This window comes from Xenopus tropicalis, chromosome 8, assembly GCF_000004195.4.
Source record: "Xenopus tropicalis strain Nigerian chromosome 8, UCB_Xtro_10.0, whole genome shotgun sequence".
Lineage (NCBI taxonomy): Eukaryota > Metazoa > Chordata > Amphibia > Anura > Pipidae > Xenopus > Xenopus tropicalis.
In genome coordinates this window covers 105,056,012-105,071,902 of record NC_030684.2, presented here as the reverse complement: position 1 = coordinate 105,071,902, position 15,891 = coordinate 105,056,012, and the positions used below count along the sequence as shown (strand labels likewise).

The 15,891-nt window shown below is 41.0% G+C and overlaps 1 protein-coding gene across 4 annotated transcripts in view; it reads left to right on the top strand.

Annotated features, from left to right (window-relative positions):
* The window catches only part of mapkbp1 (mitogen-activated protein kinase binding protein 1), an 83,029-nt gene that overhangs the window by 36,029 nt on the left and 31,109 nt on the right, over nt 1-15,891 (top strand). For all 4 annotated transcript variants that reach the window (XM_031892033.1, XM_031892034.1, XM_002933721.5 and 1 more), the window contains exons 4-9: nt 7,267-7,329; nt 8,694-8,751; nt 11,256-11,426; nt 11,879-12,016; nt 13,082-13,264; nt 15,075-15,235. In XM_031892033.1, coding sequence (XP_031747893.1) covers nt 7,267-7,329; nt 8,694-8,751; nt 11,256-11,426; nt 11,879-12,016; nt 13,082-13,264; nt 15,075-15,235 — 774 coding nt within the window. The remainder of the gene's footprint in view (nt 1-7,266; nt 7,330-8,693; nt 8,752-11,255; nt 11,427-11,878; nt 12,017-13,081; nt 13,265-15,074; nt 15,236-15,891) is intronic.

The window sequence follows — 15,891 nt, the reverse complement described above, 5'->3', positions numbered from 1 at the left end:
TGTCATGCAAACAGATTTAATGTGACCTTGTTACATACTCTTGTGCATATCAGCCTCGGAGTGAGGGGCTTTGCAGTGTTCATAGTGTGCTTGTGTGTTTTTGTAAAACCAACATGGTCAGGGCAAGGCGCCAGGGGATCAGACTGCTGAGTTTCCACATACTCCCCTCTGTACCAGCCAGAATTCTGCCCTTCCCTTCCTGCAGGGTCCCTTCCCGTCTGCTAAATTAGTGCTATGCAGAATTAAAGGAATATATTGGTAATTCAGTACCTGGGGTACATATTGTAAACATGGTTTTTACCGCCAGTACGGTTTATAAAAAGTGAATTGCTTGCTTAAATAGAAATTTATGGGAAATTGTAACTTTCTGTTGAATGTGTATTTGCCATACCTGTATCCTACAACATCTGTCATCACTCTAGATCAGGGCCGGTACTAGGGGTAGGCAGAAGAGGGACCTGCCTAGGGTGCAATGATGAGGGGGCGCCAGGCAGATACCTCTAGATACTTTGTATAGTAAAGATATGGGACCTGGGGTTTTCTCGATAAAGGGTCTTTCCATAATTTGGATCATTAATAAGTTTATTAAAAATGAATTTCAATGATAATTATGCCCAAAAGGAGAGTTTTAGCTCCAATAAGGAGTAATTAGTTAGCATCAAGTACAAAGCACTTTTCATTATTGCAGAGAAAAAGGGAAATTGTTCTGAATTTGATTAAAATGTAGTCTAGCCATCCCAAAATTTGGAGTTTTCTTGATAATGGATTTCCAGATACGGGGGTCCCATACCTGTACATGTTTGTGCAAAATATTGTATTACAATAATGATGCCCCAAAAGGAGGTCTGGGGTGCCCATGTGTACGCTGCAGCTTTAAAATTCAATAAAGTGCCATGGAGCTCCCAGTTGGACAGTCCAGATCAAGTCCTTGTTGTAAGGCATGAGTGCCACAGCACCTCTAATAGATTTATATAGATATTGTTTGAGTGTACCATGAAGCTGCTGAAAGAGTCTAATAATATGGCTGCTCTGAGGGATGTTTATAGATTCATATAAATAATGTTTACGGTTTGTTCAGATAAATCTGTGTACTGTCATCTAATTTCTCCATAAATAGGTCATATCACATTAAGGTTTGGAAGATAAGTGGAAAAGGCTCTGTAAAGCCACTGAGTTACGAGGTGGCTCTGACACTCTAGTGTGCAGAGATCTAGTCCCATTATCAGTTCCACTGAGCTTGGTGATTTGTCACTCTTTGTGGAATTTGTGTCCGTAGCCCCTCTGATATTTGTCACTGACACCAGCAGGCAAAAACATGCACCATATTAGGCCAAAGGATTGTGTATATGTGCCTAGATAGCCCACGCCAGTCCCACCCACTCAGAATACTGTATGTGGTTAGAACATGAAGTTCTGCTGCACACGGTTCTCTGGATATACAGGACTCTGTCTGTAGGGAATTACTTTTGCTGCTTTGAGAAATGTTACATACACACCCTACATACAGAAGCTGTCCCTTTTAATCTTCCATTTGAACCAGGATTAACCTGGGTGGTTGCAGTGCCTCTTTGTCAGCTGTCTCCTTTCCCTATGCCAGTGCAATCTCACACTGGTTTATGTTCCTATAGGAGAACACTAGCCTGCCCTTTATCATGAAGCACCAATGTAACCATTATCTGCAATTTCAGGCTTTTGGGTGCACCATGCATTGCTGTTGGGAGCAGCAGTCCCTGGAGGCTGTCAGATTGAGTCGCAGACCGTTGTGCCATAGCACAGTATTGATCACTGAGTGATCTCCCTTGTAACATTCAATGATTGTCAGCCTGGCTTACAAGTCTGTGCTGTTTCACTGTGTGCTGCTTGGTTGCCTTAAGCCTCCGGCTTTACCATCATTACAGCCCCTGCTTTGCATTCACACACCCCTGCAGTAGCATTATTCACTCATGTTCTGCCCCCTAGTGCCACAGATGCCCCTAAAATAGCTAACACAGATACACCCACTACCCCATCTCAGAAAATGAGGGATGTGTTATACCACATGTAGCAATATAGGCTCTAAATGTATTGAGTTTGCTCCCACTGCTGCCTGTTATTCACAGAAATATTCTGCTTTTCCTCCCCCCATGAGCCTCTGCACTTGTTCTCTCTGTACCTTATTGTCCCTGTCACTGCAGGGAGTTCCACATTATTGCACAAGCAAAACCGGCATCAATAAATAGTGTATGAGGGAAGGAAGCACATTCCCTAGTGTGTAGTCTGGGGATTCTGGCACGTCAGACTTGTACGGTCCTATATATGCTGCCTTGCTGGATTTGGCTGAAACTGGGCTTTTCCAAAATAAAGGGACAGTATTCCCCCTTGTTCAACATGAGTGTAATGAATAGGGCTTGTGCTGAACATATTTTCTGGCCAAACAGAGAAACTGAAGCAACTCCATGTTTGGTACTTCCATTAGATTAGATTACCACTTTACAACCATTCTCCCTTCACCCTTTATTGTGGCTGTTTTGTTAGCAGGAGTCCATTATGCGGGGGGATTATCTGTGCACTGATAATCTAATTATCTACCTCATAAGGATTGTTGTGGAATTTCAGATACCAAAAATCATTTGAGGTAAAAGAAGGTAAGGTTTATTTGACACATAAGTGGGTTCTAAGTAAAGTCAGGGGTCAGAACAAAGACAGCACTGGGTTTTTATAGACTTGGTAGCATACTACATAAAAACATGGCTCTGTCTTTGGAACAGAATCTAGGTCGGGGGGCTGTGGGTAAATTTGCACACAGAATTTATTCCTTATCGGGATCAAACATGGAGTAGCTTCAATATCCTTGTTTGCCCTGTTTAGCATGAGAAGTAACAAACTTCTGTGATTAAAACAATAAGCACAAGCCATTCATGAAGCCTATGCCAAACAAGTGGGTATTCTGCTCCATTCATTTTTTCCCAGCTGATCTTTGTACTTTCCTCATTCCTTCCTTGTGCTGAATTGTGGCCAGTTCTTGTTGCATTAATGCCATTGTTAAAGATCTCAGTATTCAATTTTCACTTTTCAATTTTCAGTTGATAATTGATTCATTTTGACTTATTGTCTAAAACACACTGATTCCTGTGCAATCCATAGAGGCTGAATGTTAGAATGTAATCCAGTCTGACATCACATTCCTAGTGGGTGTTCAAATTAAAAGGCCAGTACTAATAAACATATATACAGAAGCTAGAGAGACCCACCCATAACTCTTTTGCACTGTGAAAATTGTAAGTAACTCTCGAACATACATTAAACTCTCAGTGGTTTTCTAGTTCTTTGAAAGCAATATTTGTTTATCCCTTTCTGTTTTCGCATTCTTATTCCTGAAACATTGTGATGGAGGTCAGTTTGCATCCAGGACACTAGCTTTTTCTACATTGTTTCAAGAGTCAGAACCAGCAGTGGAGAGAATTAAATTATTGTCACTTGCATTTGCAATAGTTTTAGTTATTTATATGAGTATGTTGGAAAAATTGCTGAGAATGATGTGTTTTTGTATTATGCAAATATTTTTGGATGGAAATCATTTTAAGAACTTTGCGGTGCCACAGAGGAAGCATTCTTGTAGGATTCTCCATAATAAATAGAAGAATAAATGCTGTGGCTTTATGTTGTGTGAGAGTGGTTGTCCCTGCATGAGTTAATGGTGATTTTGTGAAGCTTTGAGTTACTCTGCTTGGATTTCATGTCATGAACTCCTGCTTAGTCACAGAATTGTCAGCCCTAAGGAGGTGATAGCAGGGTGTAAGGAGCAGAATGTACTGTGTGCCAAACAGCTGCACCGCACTCTCACATCCTCACTGTGACTGGCCGGGAATTGCACTGCACTTCTACTTTGGCCTGTCCTTAGGCAACCGTGTGTCCTTACACATTCCAGCTGGCTGCCTTCCCGTGTCCCTTTAAAGGAAACAAAACTTAACAATACTTACAAAATGAAAAAAATTATATATTTGGTTCCAGTGTGTGTGTACACACACACACACCTGAGCTCTAGCCCTGCTCATAGGAGCAGTTTGTTTAAGGACACACAACCTTTGGCACTCCAGCTGTTAGAAAACTACAACTTTCAACGGAGCTTATTCAGTTCCAGTGGGAGCCATATTTTTCCCACACCCCTCTGCCTATGCCTCTAATTAGTTTTGTATTTAAAACCCATACCCCCCACTAATTAAAGAGGACGTATGGATTTCATTATCCTGTGCTACCTATAGCAGTTGTACAATATTTTCTTCTTCTTTTCCTTTCTCAGGTTGCTTGGATATTGCTGATGATTTCTGTTTAATTGTGATGCCTTATATCAGGGGCCCTCCAAGCTTTTATACGTTTGAGCCACATTTAAATGAAAAAAGTGCATTAAAAAAATTGCTGGGAGTTCCCTAATAAGAGCTGTAATTGGCTACTTGGTAGCCCCTATGTGGACTGGCAGCTTACAGGAGGGTCTGTTTGCTGTTACACAGGGTATTTATGTAACCAAAAGTTGCCTCTATGCCAGGAATTCAAAACAAAACACCTGTTTTGAGGCCACATTGCTCCCAAGCCACAGATTGGGGGTTACTGCTCCATATTATGGCTAAATGCCATATGGAGTCAGAAGCATGAATTTGGTCTCTACATGGTTAAATATTGGTTGGCAGATGGGCATTTCTTAATAAGACTGTCAGATCATCAGAAATGTTATGGAGGCAGTCACCTTACTTGACCCCATGCAGATAACAATAATTCAGATACCAAATGAGATGGGTTGAAAATCCACTACTGGTAAAAATACCACGTGATTATCATTGGCTTTGAGATTTGGCCTAATGTCCGTTTAGAGAAAATTTCTTCTTTAACTGAGCCACGGATGAATATATTTTTATGGAAAATTAAACATGATTGTCAGTGGCAGTGGGATTCTCATAGATAGTAAAAGGGGGGTGGCTTGTGGTGATCTACCCTAAACAGCGTGATGCCTCACAGTGGAGTCCAACTGCACACTCCTACTCTGGCCTCTCTTACAGCTTCCAAACTAACTTGAGTTGGAGGTACAAGAAGCGTCAAATTCCAGTCTATTAATTAATACGTTACCATTACACTTATTGGGATTTACTAACATAAGTTCTGATTTGCCCCCGTGCAGTTGCCCATAGCATGCACAGAAATTGTTTTCCATTTTCTAGCTTTTAGCAGGCTGATCAAAAATATTTTTTTTCGGTTGCTATGGGTAACACCGCTGCTGGCATTAAATAATTCCAGCTGATTGATAGCCACAGCAGCCTGCAGAACTGCCAATGTAGAATCCGTATAAAAATAAGCACCTCTGTAACAAAACTGTAACTTTTATAATAGATCCTTAGTGGTGTTGTGTTACAGACCAAAAATAGAATTTATCGGCTGTATGGAACATGCCTGCAAAGCAGAAGCCTTTTATCTTGTATATGACCCATGCTTGATGTAGTTATCTGTGGGACTTGAGCCTGCTGTGCATATGGAGGCATATGTTCTAGATAGAGGGTCTGACGTTGTACCCAGACTGGGGCGCACTCCCTCACACACACACCTACCTACACACACACACACACCTACCTACACACACACTCCCCTACACGGCTGTGCAGGGACAATTGGGATATTTGCTAAGGTGTCACATTCTGTATCCATGTGATCATGGATTTATTTCTCTTTATTATTTTATTGTTCAAATGTCTACAGTGGAAAGAGAACCTGCACTGTTTAAATAGTAATATTGAACCACAATAGATTTTGATAAATCCCGAACACTAGTTTGCATATGCAAATTACTGTTCTAAAGGGGGGGGGGGGGAAATAGAACATTTTTTTTATTAATTATGTCACCTAAAGTCATGATTTTAAGTGTCTGGATTTGGTTCGGCTAGGTACTTGGATCTTGGCAAATCCTGCTGAAAAAGGATTTGTCCGAATCTGGGATTTGGTGCACCCCTACTTTGGGTCTACAGTCCGCCTCTGTCCAATAAAGTGGTTACAGGATAGTTGTGATTCTCCCATGGTTATAGGGTCTTATATGAAACCCAAATACCAAGCAGTTTGTTCCCACTTTAATGTTACATTTCCTTGTGCATGGAACTCACCTATTATGTTCAGCTTCCTGGTAGCACTTGTCTGGGAAAGTGCTTGTAACCCGCCCAATTCAACCAAAATCAGCTTCATCTATGGAATATTGTAAAAATGTCCTTAAAACTTAGGACGTCTAATGCGTTTTGTGCGCATGCGCACTTAGTCATATAAATCTCTGGGAATTGCCATCTCTTGTAAGGGATTATATTGGTATGAGGCCCAGCTCATGCACCTACTGCCCTTCCTCATTATTTTTTTGTGTTTCTTCAAAAAAGGGGTTCTAACCTAGAGTTGCTTCTTATTTGCTGGCTGTTGTATGGGCCTTGGGTCTGGCTTACACTCAATAAATTCTGCACTAGATTTTTTAAAGACTGCCAATAGCGACACACTTTTCCTTTGCAGGTGCAAATGGTTCCCATGTGCTCGTCTGAGCAGATTACTTATTTGCTAAATATGCTTCTTTGCATCCATAGAACAAAGCTCAAACCATGAAGCAGATTTAGTAAATCCATAGCAGGGCTCACAAATAAATACTCCCTGCTATTAGGTTTAATGGAAGCTGAATCACATGCATTTATTTTAGGCAGACTTGCCTCTAGTGATCATGCTGTAGAGATTGTTAGAAAGCACCATCTGGGATTTGTCTAATTGTTTGTCTTTCTCTCCTCTTATTCCCACATGTTGGGCTTTTCAAGTGTTTGCACTGTGCATCTTTTTGTGCCCTCGGGGTGTTACTGCTGATGCTTATTGCTGGTGACAGTGCCAGGCGGAATGTAACATGCCCAGGGTGCATTGCTGCTGCTGCTCCTCCTTATTTCCAGGCCGGGTGTAATCCACAGTGTGTTTTATAGGCCTGTCGCAATGTGACATTTTGCCTTCTGAACGTAGATTTATCCTGAAGGCATCAGCATCTGCAAACCAAGGAATAAGTGATAAGCAAATAGGCAGCAGTTTCAATGTTTTTCCACAGTCCTGTGTTTAAAGGGGATATAATTGCATATTTTTTATTTTTTATTTTTTTAACTATTTTTAAGCAGTTTTTTTTATTTTATAAAAGTGCCAACACATTTACATTTATCAGCCCCTGTGCTACTCCCTGGTCCCAGTACAGACTCCAATCCAATGAATCTAATTTCCTGAATCTCTCATTCTATCTTATAGGTGTGTGGTCGTGTTGTTGAACCCTCGGAAAAACAAACAGCAGCATATCCTCAACAGCTCCAGGTGAGAGTTGCATGCTGACAGCTAAGAATCATTTATTCATGACTAATGGACTCCTCTCTCTCCTTTCTACCAGGATTTTCTTACATTTGCACAAAAGACTTCCCTTTCTTATAATGTCTCGACACTGGGCTTTTGGTATCTGACTATGCAGCGGACTATTTGTCTATTAGACTTTAAAAGATGAAAGGGGCCCAATTGGTCCCTAATAATAAATTCTGCTAAATGTTAGGTCATATTGCCTTAGCCAGTGGAATAGAGTATTCATTCTTCATTAAGTCCTTCTACTTTATGAAGAACTAATGCTCTGCTCTATCTCTTATACCCCCATACTGAAAAAAAGGTTGATATGGGTAGTTTTGGGTATGGTGTTTCGTGACCCACACATTACTAACCCAGATTAGCTCCGTATGGCATTCCCAACTTCCCTTTAAAATGCCCAATATTCAGCAGGACCAATATTCAGCAGGACCAATATTCAGCAGGACCAATATTCAGCAGGACGGCTGCCCAAACATCTAGTCACTGCTTACTTATACTTTTAAGGAGGTTCACACGGCAGATTTTCCAAGCACTCTTGTGAGTCAAGCAAGGAATTTTTGCAATAGGGTTTTATCCCCAGGATATAAGTTCCTATGGGTAATTTCCTGTTGTCTGAATCCCTTAATCTCATGTTAACCCTATTCACAACAAGCAACAGTGCTACTTGGTGGGGTTAGTTCATACTGAGAACAGATGAATTTAAGTATAACGGAAAAAAGTAATGTATGTCCTTTGTGGTGGGCAGAATAAATGAAGTTAGGGTTAATTTCCTTTTCTGCATATAACCAACAGTATTGCCACCTTGAGATGGGCAATATTGGATTGATCCGATTGTTTGGCCCGAGGGCATTGTCTATGGGCAGTTTATCAGTACCAGTTAACCTGCCTATGTATTTGGGCAGAAACCCACACAAGCACAAAGAGAACGTATAAATCTGGATACAGGGAGAAAGGTATTTATTCTGGGGGCTGTACAGAGTAATTTTTGAGTTAAAAAAAATTAAAAAAAATAAAATAAAAATGTTATATATATATATATAATAATTTAAAATATACTCTTTAAGGCTCCACTGAATGCAGTAGATCAGATAGGGCTTTGTACAACCAAAGCAAAGATGGGTGAATGCCCCAGAGCTGATAGCAGTGAAGAAAAGCAATTCTAATTAAAACCGACACTGTGTTTGCACAAGATAAATATTGCTGTATAGTTGCTTTATTTTCTGTTTTACTGGTATATTGAGTTGAAGCAATGTCACCCTAAATGTGTTGGTTGCTTTGCTCAGTCCATATCAGTGTGATCTCAAGCTATCTGCTTTGTCTTTTAGAAAAACCATCACCGCTCTTGCCTTTTCCCCAGATGGGAAGTTCCTGGTCACAGGAGAGGTGAGTAATCTGAACCACAAGAAATACATGGGCCTCTCCCAAAGTCTGGCACAAGAATGTGTGAGGAATAACCATGTCATGGGAGGATGAGGCATGCAGTTAATTTTCTTTTTGGGCAAAGCAAATTTTAGAGGGAAACTATCTAAAGAGGGTAAAGGGGGTTACTAATGATGCATGTAAGGTCAAGTTATCGTGTTACCCAGCAGGAACCAGGTTCTTATTTTACAAATAAATAAGTCATAAGTAAAGTAAAGCAGGCATATGCAGGTGGGTTTGTGCCATTGTTTTGTTATGCCAGGCTGTGGACTTGGCACTTCCAGACTTTTACCAGCAGTTCCAGTTGTGCGCTAAAAGAGAACTTTGTTATCCTGTGAATAAAGGGTGAGGCTGGCAGTTAAAGTAAGAGTGCCAAATCAGGCACACTAAAGCAGTGCACTTTAGTTTACTAGGCAGTATTTATTTACCATTTTGTTATTAACAGTTCCTCCTGCATTTGCTCTATTTATAACCTTCTCCAGAAGCCTGAGCAAACTCTTCTTAAAATCACTTGCTTGGAATTTAGTCTTATGATAATGTTCAAAATCCAGAATGACAGTATTTTAAGGAACTGTATTCAGGGCTGAATTTAAATACTCCATTCTATTACAGTGTAAATAATCCACCATACTAGAATTGAAATATTGTATCCCGCTAGATGATTGGTGGCATCTCTTCATCTTCTGGATCCACACACGCACATTACAAAAACTACACTGTGCAAGCACCAAGGCATAAGAATTACTATTCTGTCTTGTGCTGTACACAACAGTAACTCGTACATTTAAGAGAAATATAAACAGAGCATTAAAAAAAATATATATATTATTTTTGTTACTGACATTTAAGTATATATTTTGGGTGGTTTTAACCTAATACTACCTATTGCAAACAACCCGAATGGCCATGCACTGGTTCACACTTCATGGTTTGGGTACTGTATTGCCTGGTGACTAACCATGAGCAGTCACACTTTTAACAAGAAACATAATCTGCTTCCACTGTGCATTTCCTTGTTGTTAGTCTGTGTTGGAGTGCAGAGGACAGGAAGTAAATCGGGCAGACGTGGCAGCTGCCAACTCTGCTGTTAAGGAGACCACACACATGACCATCGGTCACACAAAGTTCGTTCCCACCCTCCACAGAGATTCAGGGCTGAATCGTCAGATATGGAGGTAGAAATAATAGGATTTCTACCACCTCCTGCCGATTCAGCCCTGAAGGTAGATTTTGCTCAGGTGCCTTCAATGGTGCCTGATCAAAATCTTTTAACCTGCCTGATCAGCGATTCGACCAATATCGGCAGCCTTCTGCAATATTGGTCGCCTTGCCGAGTCGCCATACACGCACCGAATATCGTACAAAACAAGGTTTCGTGCAATATCATCGTTGCATGTATGGCCAGCTTTACTTTCTGGGTGGTTGGGTAGAGGGTCCTGTGAAGGAGATCTATGATTTAGAATATATATTAATACTACCTATGACTTCTGTTCTTTACAGTACAGGTATGGAATCTGTTATTTGGGTACCCGTTATCCAGAAATCTCTGAATTATGAGAAGGCCATCTCCCATGAACTCCATTATAATCAAATAATTCAAATTTTTAGGAAAAATTTCCTTTTTCTCTGTAATAATAAAACGGTAGCTTATACGTGATCCCAGTTAAGCTAAAATAATCCTTATTGGAGGCAAAACAATTCCTTTTGGGTTTAGTTAATATTTACATGATTTTTACTAGACTTAAGGTATGACGATCCCAATTACGGGAGGATGCATTATCTGGTAAACCCCAGGACCTGAGCATTCTGGATAACAGATCCCATACCCATATCAGAAAAAAATAAAATCACTTTGTGTAATAGATTTATTAATAGGAGTCTAGTCCCAAAATGTATAGTAAACTTACTCAGGGTTCTCTTCTAAATTTTTTTAACCCCTGCACCTTCTGTGCTACATACTGTGCTCTGTGCCTTCTCCCCATCCATATCGCTGCCACTGGCTAGCAGTCACAAAGTTTAGCTGTGTCACATCCAGTAATGTCAGCTCTGCAGCTTTGTCTTAGAACTGTGTTGGGAGCTATGGGATTAATTTGAACATGCACCCAGAATCCACATTTAATCTACATATTTCTCTCTGCACCCCCTTTATCACTGTACTGATAGCCAGAGGGAATTTATGCTTGTGTAACATGTTGTTTTATACTAGAGAAAGTCACTGGGGGTCATTTATCAACACTGGCCAAAACTGCCCATGTGCAGTAACCCATGGTAACCAATCCAATTCTTGCATTCATACCTGCAGCTGGCTGAAAAAAGTAAATTACTGATTGGTTGCTTTGGGTTACTGCCCAGGGGCAAATTTGCCTAGTTTTGATAAATGAGCCCCACTGAGTCACGCTATATGTGATCTGTAGTTCTTAAATCTTTTTTTTTTTTTTTTTTTTTTTTTTTTTTAAATCCTTTTAAAGAGTGGGCACATGCCTGCAGTGCGGGTATGGGACGTGGCGGAGCGCACCCAAGTAGCAGAACTCCAGGAACATAAATATGGTGTAGCCTGTGTGGCCTTCTCTCCCACCTCCAAGTACATTGTATCAGTTGGGTACCAGCATGATATGATTGTCAACGTGTGGTCATGGAAGGTGAGTCTCCGCTTTCTAGATTGTATGTATACATAAATCTTAAAGTTTATACTGGCTGTGTTTTTCCTTTTGGTGCACATTTATATTGTCATGTAGGGGAACAGATAATGGTATGCAGTAAAGGAAATACTCTCCTGGGTCTATATCTGGAGAATACGGTGCCCTCTATATTCTGACACCCCCATATTGTAATTCGCTTGCTGAGTGCTTTCCCCAGTCTTTGGCTGGGCCCCCACTGGAAATTAAGGGTGGCGCAGCATGCGCAGTCACCCCATACCCCACTCTGCTGCCTAGTACTCACTTGTTTGCCACATTTGGCAAAGTTTAACCAGCAGAAGGGCCTGCGGGAACTGCTGTATGGTGGTTATGCCCCTGTATATAAGAAAAGTAATGAATACACAATCAATTTAGTCTATATTAAAATGGTTGACTATACTGTTCCTACTTTTCAGAAAAATGTAGTTGTGGCAGCAAACAAAGTTTCCAGCAAGGTGACGGCAGTCTCATTCTCTGAAGACAGCAGCTACTTTGTGACTGCTGGTAACCGCCATGTCAAATTCTGGTACCTCGATGAAGCAAAGTCCTCCAAAGTAAGTGCGGTTTGTGTACAGGCTTTAGTTCCCCCAAGCAGTGCTGGGCCAAAAGATAAATGTGAAATAGTCAGAAATCTCACCTTCCTCCTACAATTTCTGTATGAATTACTGGTTTCATCTGTTATTAAATCATCATGGCCTCAAAGGGCCAATTTTCATGTCTCTGTTCAGACTTTTACTGCATTAGGTACTTCTGAATGATTTAGGCATAGAGAAAACATTAATATTATAAGAACCATTAACACTAAGGGGCGTATTTATTATGCTGTGTAAAACTAATTCGTCGAAAAAACGCCGTAAAAAGCTGTGTAAAATAAATGGAAAAGATCGCCATCTGAATGCCGGATATTATGCCGTTATTTTCCATAAGTTCTGGTGGAAGGAAAAATGCGTAAAACAATTACACCGATTTTACGCCGTTTTAACGCCATTTTTACACGGCGAAGCCTGGCGATGTGTGGTGAATTTTCTCGCCGTTTTTTTACACAGCATAATAAATATGCCCCTTAGTTCTAATGGAAACTACAAAGGGAAAGTAAAAAGGATAAAGGATGAGCTGAATGTAATGGACTGTATAGGAAAGGAAGCAAAGGTACACACACCTGATAATGTACCAGCCTTCCCTTATCTTTACTAATGATCCCAGTTCCACTAGTGTTCTTTGAGAAATTTAATAGTGACATCTATAGTGTATGGTCTTTCCTGGCTCTCAAGCTGGCCATACATTTAAAGGTTGCTAAGCAAGTGATTCTTTCCCCTGTGATGCTCACCTTGAGGTGGGCAATATTGAGCTGAAATTATATATCACAGGGACGGTAAATGCAGGCTATTGCATCAACGAGCCCATGCGGTCTTCATCCTGACGGGATTTTTAAACCTGCCCAATTAATATCTGTCCGATTTTCAGCCAGATATAGGGCTGGCCCATCAGAGGGGCCCCACACATGGACTAATATGCTGCCAACTTTGCAGCTTTTATTGGCCCATGTATAACAACCTTTACTCTATTGATTTTCGATTTTTGATTTCTGATCTTTTAAAGCTTATTATGTGTTTTTGTAGGTAAACTCAACCATTCCCCTGCTGGGTCGGTCGGGCTTATTGGGCGAGCTCAGGAACAATTTCTTCACTGATGTGGCATGTGGAAAGGGCAAGAAATCAAACAGCACTTTCTGTATTACTTCCTCAGGGCTTTTGTGTGAATTTAATGACCAGAGGCTACTGGACAAATGGGTGGAGCTCAGGGTAAGTAGCATAATTGTAAGGTGGGAGCTAGAATTTGGGCACAATTCTTAGGTTTAATAGTAAACACCAATGCAATTTATTTGAGAGTATATACCAACTTTAATGTCTGTGGCATACTTTTCTTTTTCTCCATGAGCTTTTTAATGGCCAGTCCCCTCTGCACCCAGAAATGAATGCAATCCACGTCACATGGGCCAGATTTTGCCAGTGCCTAAATGGAGTTCAAATTAACCGCACATGCCTATAATCCCCATGAGGTTGATCCTTCATGTGTTCCACTGCATGGCAATGCAGGAAGAAAAACAGCCCCTTCTTCTAGATGGGACCATACTCAGACATATGCATGAGCCAAATGCCGGTGGGACACATCATGTTGTGTTCCATCTCCATTTAGTGCTTGCGTGCACCTTCCAGCCCATCTGGAAGAACAGGCTGTGTTTTGCTCTGTTGTGGAATGCAGTAGAAATCTACAGCAAGGGAATGCAGGACGAAATGTCCCTGTGTAAGGGCCTTTAGTAAAGCAGAATAACATACCTCTGTCTAATTGGCCTCCGAGGGTTAACTCCAGTTCTGTAAGGTGCAAGTATGGGATTCTTTTCTTTTTGGAGAAGCCTGTTATCCAAAAAAGCTATGGAAGAGGGGAAAGACATTTCTCATTGTGCCCCAAAGGAAAACAATTCTTTATATTTTACTGATTTGCATTTATCTTTAATAATAGGTAAGGTACGAATAATATGTGCTAATGAAAAACCAATTGCGTTGCACTTTAAATGATGTTAATGGCCTTAAGGCATGGTGCATGCTTATATCAGAAATACCTTTTATGTATGTATGACTGTAATGTTTTATATAAAACTACTTATGTACTGTATAGCTGAACTATATTAGTAGAACAGACACCGGTAAATTGGTATAGCTAGAAACGGTATTTAAAGATATATATCCATTAAAGCAGTGATCCCCAACCAGTGGTTCGTGAGCAACATGTTGCTCACCAACCCCTTGGATGTTGCTCCCAGGGGCCTCAAAGTAGATGCCCATTTTTGAATTTCTGGCTTGGGGGCAGGTTTTGGTTGCATAAAACGCAGTGTAAAGCCAAACCGAGCCTTCTATTGGCTTCCAGTCCACACAGGAGCTACCAAATAGCCAATTATAGCTCTATATTTGCACCCCCAGGAACTTTTTTCATGCTTGTGTTGCTCCCCAACACGTTTTCCATTTGAATGTGGCTCCCGGGTATAAAAGGTTGGGGATCCCTGCATTAAAGGAATAACATGATCAGGCTAAAAATAGATAAGGCAGTATTTCATGAGACCTCCAACCAAACTTCACCAGTATCATGCTACCAAATCTTTACTTGCACATAACTGCTGTTAAAGCCAAGTTCATATTGGCTTAAACAGCGCATGCTCAGTGTTGATCGCTTGCGAGAGAGGATTTCGTGGAATGAGGTGGCGTCCTTTAACCCCACTGTGCTACTCTGCTTTTTCTCACAGGTAAGGAAAACAGTATTAATTTTGGGGGCAGACTTCGGGTGTCTGAAAATGCTGCCTTTTATGGTGGCCATACACTTTTCCTCTCATGTGGTAAGGTTGCCAGACAAGCCGACCTCTGCCTAGTTAGGCCACCTGCATCTTGGTTTAAAGTGGGCAAATATTGCATTACATCAGAAAAAAAGATTATGCAGCACATTGAATGCCCACTTTAGTGTTTATATTTTATACTGGAGAGACATTTTCAGTCTTGGTATACATGCATACTGACCAATTAGTGACCGCCTCTAATCTTTCTGTTTTTTTTATTTATATAGACTACTGTGGCAAACTGCATCCTAGTGAACCATGAGTATATATTCTGTGGCTGTGCTGATGGCACCGTACGGATCTTTAACCCCAACAACTTGCACTTTCTCAGCACTATGCCAAAACCTCACTGCCTTGGTGTGGACATTGCTACAGTTACTGAGGCAAGGTAAGACCTCTTGAACATTCCGTTACTTATTGAATATTTTTTTGCAGTGAGAATACTAACATTGGTAGGTAGACTAACCATCAGTGTACATGAGCCTTTCTTGTGGCAGACTCCTTTTTGATTCAATTACATTTCAACGAGTCACAAACCAAAATCTCATAATTTAAAGGTGAAGGAAAGGTCAACACTTGGTAAGCTTTACCGGAAAGGTCTGTGTAGAGTCCTCTGTGAAAACAAATACTGTTTTCTCTTTCTTCTATTCAGTACACATGAGCTTCTGTGTCAGACTTCCTTCTCTCAGCTCAAACCTCTCATGCAAGGGCTTGAGCCTGCACTGCTTGCTCCTCTCTCCCTCTCCCCCCTCCCCTCAGCAGTAAGAGATATAGGCAGCATGAAAGATACTAGCAGGGAAGTGACGTCAGACCAAGCTAACATGGCAGGTGGTATCTCAAACAAACCACCAGTTTCCTTCTGAAGTAAACATTGGGCGGCTTAGTGATGTGAACCACCACTGGGAAGGCATACACATTATCGCCAGTTGGGCCCCATTTTGGGGAGATTAGTCGCTCGTGATAGATCTCTGCTACCGTGGGCAACTAATCTCCCCGTGGGGTGTTAATTTAAAGGAGCTGACAGACTTCTGTCCTGGTCACACA